Source organism: Myzus persicae, unplaced genomic scaffold (assembly GCF_001856785.1).
Source record: "Myzus persicae strain clone G006 unplaced genomic scaffold, MPER_G0061.0, whole genome shotgun sequence".
Taxonomy (NCBI): Eukaryota; Metazoa; Arthropoda; class Insecta; order Hemiptera; family Aphididae; genus Myzus; species Myzus persicae.
Genome location: NW_019101087.1, coordinates 3,702 through 13,724, shown reverse-complemented (window position 1 = coordinate 13,724; position 10,023 = coordinate 3,702). Strand labels below are relative to the sequence as shown.

At 28.9% G+C, this 10,023-nt stretch overlaps 1 protein-coding gene across 1 annotated transcript; it reads left to right on the top strand.

Annotated features, from left to right (window-relative positions):
• The first annotated feature begins 1,700 nt into the window (after window positions 1–1,700).
• LOC111027680 lies at window positions 1,701–9,623 on the top strand. Its single transcript, XM_022306078.1, has 3 exons — window positions 1,701–1,707; window positions 3,091–3,158; window positions 9,202–9,623. The coding sequence occupies exons 1-3, from the start codon at window positions 1,701–1,703 to the stop codon at window positions 9,502–9,504; spliced, it is 378 nt and encodes a 125-aa protein (XP_022161770.1). The 3' UTR covers window positions 9,505–9,623.
• Window positions 9,624–10,023: the final 400 nt, after the last annotated feature.

Here is a 10,023-nt window from a genome sequence, read left to right as displayed (position 1 = left end):
CACAATGCATACAAAGACTTAAATATATCATAATAGTTTCCTTGGTAATATTACAATATTTTGTCTTTAATTCATAAACCATGCGGTCCCTACCACCATGACCTATTGCAATGTGACTATCGTGTAAAATATCAAATAATTCGTCATTTGATACATAATAGTGTACATTTTCTGAATTATTACTTATAGATTTAATAAGTCGTTCTTGCCCATTGAGTGTTATTATATCATACTTACGAATGTATCTGTAATCCTTTGCACTTTTCTTCCCAATTTTTTCCTTAGCTAATTTAACTTCTTGCAATCTTAACATATATTCTTCTTTGTTTAAAAATGATTTATTATCTTCACGTTTATTTTTCAATAAATCAGATAATGCTTTGTAAAATTTTTGACGCATTTCATTTGAATTCATTTTTTTAATAAAACAATTCAACACTTTTCGAAATGAAAAACTATACAAAACTATAAACTATATTATACGAAAGTACAACGTAGACTGTAACAATACTTATGTTAGGTTAGTTGCCGTGAGTATTAAAACTATAAAAGATACCTATTATTATTCGTTATAAAACAGATACCTAATCTTAACGTGGGTTTTTAAAGTTAAAACGATAAAAGATAACATTGACTACACGACGATAGGATATGTTATAATAACTAGTGAATTTATCAAATTATAACATCGTCTGATTTATCAAGTCAATGTTACAAATATATGTTGATTATAGATAATGACCAAGTTACCCAGGCATTATATTAATTTTCTAGTCAATATCATCATTACCTGAATTTACGACATTGACGGTAACATATATATCCGTAAACTGTTATCATTATTTATATAATGCGTACTGTCGTTAATGATAATTTAATATGTTGCTATAAATAGTAAAAATGCAAACACTCTACATGCATTAATCATTTAGTGGAATAGGTATAAAAGATAACACGTAACGCGATATCTAGAATGTTACAGTTTAAATTCATACATATCGGCTATTACAGAGTTATCAATGTTATTACATTTGTATATGAAGACAACAATATAAATATATTATTATAATTCAGCCTCAAGGATTTAAGGGATAGGAAATAATATTTTCATGGAGTAATAAATGGTCAATTGTATTCTTGTAAACTAACAAGGAAAAAAAATAGACTGTTAAAAAATGATTTAATTGCATCATTGGCCTAACTTCCATTTAGATTTTACAGTACTACATCTATTAAAATGCGAAGGAAAATGTTATTAGACTTATTACCTTCATAATTTACAAATAAATATTATGAATCTAAATAGTGTGATACCAAAGATAATCTGTGTAGTCCATGAAAATACATGAAACCAACCGTAGTGTAGAATAAATAAAATAATCCCTGATATAAGCGATTTATTATAACGACTTTGAGTTCAGGACCTAACTCGGGTGCTCAAATGTTCCTTTTAAATCGATTATATTTTGAATATATAAGCCACATATTATGCGTCTTTTAAAGTGCTATAAAATTTTAATGTTTTGAGAGCTGCTGGTTGGACAACTTTGGATTAAATGAATTATTTGTTGAGGTTTTGAGTTGTTGTATAATATGTATAACCAATGTGAGTCGACAACTCAAAATAACACAAATTAATTGAACCAATTTTTTGTTGCCACTAACTTATGATAGCCCCAAAGTTTCATCGGTTTATCAAGATGTCTGGTATCCATTGTGTACGCGCTAGGTACGGAACAATAATTATAGAGCGTAAGCTTGGTCGCTGCTTCTCCGGTAAGCAATCACACAACGACCGATGTGTGATGTGTGTATACACGTATTAGAAATTCAAAAGAAGAGGGCGGGGTCGGCGAGCAAGACTATTGAACGATAATGTGTGGAGTGTAAGTATATGTGTGTATGTTTGTGCGTGTGTGCTTAAAGAATTAATAACAGAAAGGTAACTGAATAAATACAAATTATGGTAACTATTCTGATAATTGATTTGTTGTGTTATGGAACAATTTTAAATACTACATTTTATAGTAATAAATGTTACAATAATACACAGAAGGTATACAAATTGTATGACCCTTTTGGTCCAAAAAGTAAAAATAATATACTAATTGGCCGCCTGACACAATTAATAAATGCATAATGCCATAATTATAAATGATGCGATAAGCTATCAGAGCCGCCAATAATAATCATATACATCAATAGTATATACATGCAGTGAAGCCTGTCTTATTTGAACCCTTGATAAGAAGGAATCCTTTTTTGTGCGGAAATGTATTATGGTCCCGGCAGATTGCTATAATTTAACATAGGATTAATAACTTGATAAAACGGAACTTGTGTAACGTAGAACGGAAAGCTATTTATTGGTCCCGCTCCCGCAAATCATATACTCCTCAATACACGGAAAAACACATCATAAAATGAACAAAAATATTTTTGATATCCATATTTATTTTGCTAATAAACAATTACGTTAGGTATCTACAAAAATAATAATATCACAAAGTTATACATTTGGCGATGCACGTCGGCGACAATAAAATAATGTTATAATATGACGGCGATTTGACCAAGACAATATTATTCCGACAGCTATATACGGAAAGTAGAAAAAACGAGAAGACTATAAGACACTGCGGTGGCTTATGCTGACTCCGCCGCGACTCGAAGGTCTCGAGGCATAAGTAATCTACATAATATTCTATAATAATTCACAAGATAGCATAATGCAGTACAAAAATAAAACAATAATTACATAAAAAAGGTGATTGTGTATGTGTGTGTGTGTGTGTCGGTCGGTGGCGTATAGTAACAATTAATAATAATATCGTTGTTTTTTAGGCGGCCACACATTTTGATATTTACCCTGTATGATTTCAGTGAAATAATTTATTTCTATATTCGATCCATAAGTTAAAATTGTCTGCCATACTTCATTGCACAGTGCTAAATTAATGATTTCAGTATAATTGTACTTATATTTTTATGTTGTATTTACTTGCAAAAATGTGTGTAGTTTATCACATTGAAATATTAGAACATCAACAAACACAGATTTATGTCCAATGTAATTTTTTTATTTTATAGATAGAAGTCAATCAACTAATAATGAAATGGAATTGGTAATGAGAGATTTCAGTAAGTATACATTTCAAGTAATTTATATTATTATATACAAATATTTCATAATGGATACAGTGCTTATGGATAATTAAATATATTATAATATGTAATTGAAATACATATAAGAGATGATCTGTGACAGTTCGGCCTTTTTATGAAATAATTACGATCCTTCCGCTTAACATGACGAACATTAATATAAATAGATTGCATTTTTTTATAACAGTCTCAAAGTCACACTTATAAGTTGCTCATTATAAAAACGATAACTTTTTGCAAGCATGTTAAATACAAGTGAAATATAGAGATTATACAATTATAAATGGTTACATTTTTTGATCCAACAGCTCATAGTAAAAAACCGTGATTAGCATGACAAACACATTTTGAGAACACAATTTATTGTTCATATAAGGGTTGTACTGGTAAGAAATGGATTCAAATACAAAACGGTTCTGTGTGTGTTACAGCTCCACTAAGTATCTGTGCATTTTTTTTGTCATTTTGTGTACATTAGAATAATACATAAGTGACATCTGTTTTAATGCATATACCTCTATGTCACTACTTACTGACACACGTAATTTTGTTGATAGAACAATATATTGTTTACTGTTGGAAACAAGAAAAGTACTCAAATCATGTTATTTGATTGGATAGTATGTATCGAATAAGTATGCCTCAAGGCCCAAAGGAGAAGAATAAATTAAACAGACGAGTGTAGTATGTACCGCCAAGGGGGCTGGGTGAAACAGTAGACGTTATACGCAAACCGACGGTTCACCAAACCGACTGGAGCTTCAAAAAGAAGATAAGACTATTTTATAGGCTTGAATTATCCATAATGTATAAAATTAAAAAAAAAAATATGAATACACTTTTTCTTCTGAAATTCTACATAAATAATCGAGTTCGATAATGATGTGAGAAGTTTATTACAATTTGACAATAATTAAATTACAGACGAAGGTGAAGAAAATGAATAAATACATATTGATTTAAGTTATTATATATGGTTATGTTAAAATTTAAAAATGTTAAATAATATTTTGTAAAAACATAGGTTAAATTATTATTATATATATTATAATTATAATTTGTAAATGTTTTCCAAAAGTATCAGAGGAATATTTCATTGTCATCGTTCGGTTCAATTTTTGGAGATCCAATGTATACATTTATAAACAGATGAGGAGACACCAAACGAAAACAGAATATTTTATTCTTCTTTAATATTATATATTACCTAATATTACAATAATACACACGTTACCACGTTATAGAATACACATAGATTACCACTGCTGTGACGCCATGTCAAATGTTTTGAATAGGTGTTTACTCGATGCATTCTTGAAAAAAGACTGTCATGGTTAGTTGCATCAAGATAAATAAATGATTCAAATTGCATCATATATGCATCTTTATATTGTAATTATGTACACAAGTGTGTTTAGGTAATAAGGCTAAAATAAGTAAAAGTAGTAACCAACTGAGATTTATGTTTAGGAATATTTATTCTTTTATAGAAGCCGAATTAGAATCGAATTTTACTGATGTATTAAATGCTTTATGTAAGTACACTTTACAGTTATGTACTATGTTATTTTTAAAATATTTTTTCATGTTTTCTGTACTTATAGATGATGAAATACATTATGAATATTATTGTTGTCTTTCTTACTAATATAGTAATATCACGTTAGTCTATTGTCTCGTATAATCTATCGAATAATTAGTAGGTACAATACAGACATTCAGTACATCTATTATACTACAAACACCACATCCTTTCACACTAAGTCCGGTTATTTCATTGTATACTTACCTTAATATTATGTTCTGTTGTCAGCATATTCTGCAAAATGTATTCATCATAGTTTTTTGAGAATTTCTAAATTTTTTTCGTGTTAGGGTTAATGTTGTTCCTAATTGTCCTAGCCTTTTATTTAAGAGATATTTCAACTCGTTTGTATGATGTATAATAGATTAAATAGCTACATTTATAAGACACAAATATGACTGCTTACTCCTCTGTTGCTGATACCATATATTGACGTCAGTGTAGAATAAGATGCTGAAATGTAAAGAATTCATTCATAGCTTCGATTATTTTTTGTAATTCAATTTCGAATCTGGATTATTATTTTTGAGTCACCTACTCATGATGTGTATGATCATATTTTTAGTACCTACATTAAATGAATCTTTCTTTGGATGTTTGATGTATCAGCATTGTAGATTATGTATTATAATATTATCCACTCTAGTCGAGTATCCAAAATAACATCAATAAATGTAACTGATTTTTTGTTTCCACAAACTTATATTTATATCATACCTCCGTCCTATTGGTTATTGATTTCTGGCCAATTACTAAAATTTCCTCTTCAATTTGCTATTAATTTATTGAGAATCCTTGTTAAATATCACATTGTTTTATCGATTCATCTTACAAACTATTATTATTTAAACACTCCATAAAGCTATTAAAAATCATTTTGCTTAGATATTCGATCAAAAACTAAAAATCTACTTTATTTACTTTATTTCAACAGGCTAAATTGATAATTTTATATCTTTTCTTAAATTAATAATATATATTATTACCATAAACATACATAAACAACTAGATAGCCGACATTGGTCTATCTTTGAAGGCAAAATTGCCATACCTGCCTAAACGACAATGTTTACATTTTGATGTGATAACGGTATTTAATAATAAAAAAAACAGTTAGCCACATAATATTATTATATATGTCTATGATTATTATACATTGGATTCTGTAATTCCGTTCACAAATCTCGAGTATATGTAGTTAATCATTTTGGAATAAAAAAGCAATAACAAAATAATACTTTTGAATGACAGGATTTATCATTTTACAGATTATTCATTTTTGGATATTGATGATATTAGTTCAGTCGCTCTTGTTTTGAGTAAATATACATTACAAGTTACATCTAAGTATTGTATAATGTATACTGTGCTTAGAGATGATTATATATTACAATAGATAGTACAAATAAAAATACACATTAATCCTATTGTAAAAGATGTAATATTAATAACACTAAGTGCGATCTTTAGAATGTTACAATGTATATTCATACCGATTTCCTATTACATAGCAATGCTCAAGACAGTAGCTAGAAAAATATTTAGGGGGGGGGGGTGTGGTTGAGTATAAATATATTATATTATATGATAAAATATGAAAATCAAGGCCCTTAGCCAGAAATTTCGGATTCAGGGTTCAACCTCCCCCCTCGCTACAGCTTTGGCTATACTATATCATTTGATTATTTAAAAACCACCGTATGTATATTATTATAATTATGTATGGGGGTTGAAAACATCGTTAAGTCACGTCATAGAATTCATTGTATTTTTGTTGCTTTTTTTATTAATACAACGATCAGACGTACCAACCATCGTATAAGGAGAAATATTGTAGTTTGTGGGTAATTGTAAAAATCTTTGGAGACCGCCATTATGTACAGTTGTGCCTTTTATCTTGTTAATAGTTATTAGTTTATTACTTATTGCGTTAGTATCTCTTTCCGTTGTACAAATTATACAATACAGATGTTCAGTACATCTCTCACTATTAAAATTGAAACATTATACTCCAACTCTATAATATTAAAATCACCCCAATCATTTCATATTCCGTCAGTTGTATTATTTTATTGTATGCATACCCTACATAAAATGTGTTATTATTAGCCAATGGAAAGTATATACCTACGAGTAATAACCTGTATTTTACGTTATATTAGAGCTGGATTTATTGAGAGGCACCGTTTACCCAGGTAAGTTATTTTTGTCAACGATCTATAATTATGTATTATTACATGTTTCAATTATAAATCTTTTATAATTCATATGTATTTATAACTGTGTCTCCATAATAGCATAAAATGTAACATGTATGAAGTATCTAACACTAAAAACCAACTTGAACCTAATTGAAATCATTTCAGCACCACTGGATCATTTTCTTAGGAATTATTCTACTGCCGTAAATAGTGTGTACCTAATAAAATGGCTACTGAACAATAAAAATAAATATCGAACGTTAAATAAAACGTATATTATATTAAAATATATATTTAAATATCTATGTATAAGTGCTATGGTCTATAAATATATTCAAATAAATATAAATACAAATTGATATAAGAAATTCAATTAATTTGTTTGTCTTTTTGTTTTTTAGCTCCTGGGCATTTTAAATATCCAAATATTTTTTGCTATGCGTACAGCTCTAGTAACTTAACCGGTAAGAATTAATATTTTAGTTAACTCACAAATTAATAGATCATAAGAATTAATTAATTATTTTCGAATTAGTTTCAGCAGCTCGACGTTAAAAGGTAAACATAAGTAGTGCATGGTAGGTAAATATTATATAAATATATAAACATGAATTTTAGTGTGGACGTAAAACTGTTTGAATATTTATTGTGTAGTTGAATAATTTTAGAGAGACTGTTTTCGTGAAAATGTTTGTACTCACTCTAATCAATCACGTCTGAATATCGGGTGCTCGGGTCTCCAATATATAAGTCTTATCTCCACCACTAATCTCATATCGACAGAATATTGCAGGCGCTTACTATCCCTTGTGTGAGTACAAGGTCCAGGAAATATCATCGGCCCACGCTATTATGGTCGAATTGCGATATCTCGTGTAGTTTGGTTATCGCCATAAATCGTCCTGTGCCTATCTGAAGTATATAATATGTATATTTGCGATACGTCAGTAAACAGCAAAAGGTACACTAAATTAAACCAAACTGATATATTATTTTTGTTTTCAGATAAACTATCGACTTTTTCCACATATTTTAATGATTCAATTATGTCGACTTGATGTAATATAAATACATTATGTTATTATATTGCAAACTTAGATATATAGGAATTATCTAAGTTAACTTTTTCTTATTATAAATATAATATTATATTATATATTACGACAATAAATTTAAACTGAATACTATTAACTGTCTACACTAAGTGTGCTGTGTTTTAATCAAAGTACTTCGATGAACAAGTCCTGATTTATAAGAGATAGCCGACTAATTTGTTTGAATTATTTAATTACTATTACTAGGTCATTGAATTTTGTAGATAAAACAATGTCTATTAATTGAGCATTTGTTGTATTCATTTCCAAGTTCATCTGCATTTTTAATAATGATTTTACTTAACGAGTAACGACTAATATATTACATATATCATTCTATTCTGTTTCTACTTATTGATATTTGTGCATAATATTGTCGGTAGAGACATGAATGACTGGTGTCATTATTCACGAATACTCAATTCTATTTTACTCCGTATTCTTTGTCCGCAAAAAAAGTTTATTGGGTTGCATTCATGCAGCCGTGTTTTGCAATATGCTAATTGTAGCTTTCCCGGAGAGCCTACCATCGAAGATTATCATATGACATTAAAGTTGTTTTATTCCTACCAATAGTGATATAATGGCGGACATTGCTTCATTACAGAATACGTAAACTAATGTTCTTGAAGTGAGTAAAATACAATATAAAGGATTAAGGAAAAGCATTGTTAGGGTAGAAAGACCCCTACTGGAACCATTCTATCTTCAGTAGGAATTACACACCAGAAATCGGTTGGGTTAACTGTTATTTAAGTTGTTTTTCCAATTGATGAAATCTTTTTTCAAGTTCACTAACATAGGAATTTTCTAGGAGTGTTGACCTGTGTAGTTTTGAATAGAAGCAGAACTTCAATACTAATTACAAATCATACTCAATTCAGTTGAACTTGTGTCGGGTGTAATACTCGCGGTAGCAGTGGTTCCCAACCGTGGGGGGTATTAACTATTAAGTGATGGTAGAATTACGAAAATAATTATGTTATTTTACAATGTGTAAAATTGAAATCACTGTATTCGTTTTCAGATTATCGGTCATCAATAACAGTTATATATTAGGTATAACGATAGAGTCAATAGACCGAGATATTATTTATACTTTATGTTAATATTTTTATTTTATATTTTTTATTTAAAAAAAAAAATGTAATTGGAGTTAATAAGAGTAACGGCCTATTGTCATTCGCCAAATATTGCTCAAGTTGAAGCTAAAAAGGTGGTTAATTCTATGAAAGAAACAGCTGCAAATGAACAAAAAAGCACAAGAAATATGATCAGTGAACATCTTGAAGATGTGTCTGTTACGGTAATAGGACAAGTACCTACAATTAAAGCGCTATTTAGAATAATTCTGAGAACACGAGTAATAAAAGAAAATCCACCAATTAATCCTAGCCAAGTAAACGGTTTGATCATAGCTGATTCATTCAAATTTACTAAAAAAATGAAATATTTTTAACTTATGATAGTGAAAATAATGAAAATAGAATTACAATATGTTCAACGCAACGTAATTTGATTGAGATTCAGAAATCCGATAGTTGGTTTAGCGTGGAACCTTTAAATCGATCATATATATTTTTTCACAGTTGTATACTATACATTGTCATAAAAACGAATGCTTATTACCATTAGTTTAAGTTTTAATGACCGAAAGAATAAAAGATTCATATATAGAAGTATTGAATCAATTGTTGAAATGTAAGCCCGATTTTGATCCAACGTCAATACATTTGTGGACGGATATTATTTACCGGATCAAATGTCGTGGAATCCTCCAGTTGTGATCAGATTCGTATCATCAGCATATGGATATACAATTATATATTCGTTATTCAATTTGCATCTGCTTTATATTTCAAGCTGGAACAAACCTTATTCATAAATGTCGGGTTTTTTAACAGGAAAGCAAAAAAAAATGTCAAAAATGTAGTTCGTCTTAATACAAGTCGTTAATAGAATTCGGTCCCAAAAATTT

Bases quoted from the DNA above. Each gene is read 5' to 3' on its own strand.
- LOC111027680 (XM_022306078.1), top strand. The intron at 3,159-9,201 runs GTAATTTATATT...ATGTAATTGGAG, and splicing joins TCAGTAAGTATACATTTCAA to TTAATAAGAGTAACGGCCTA.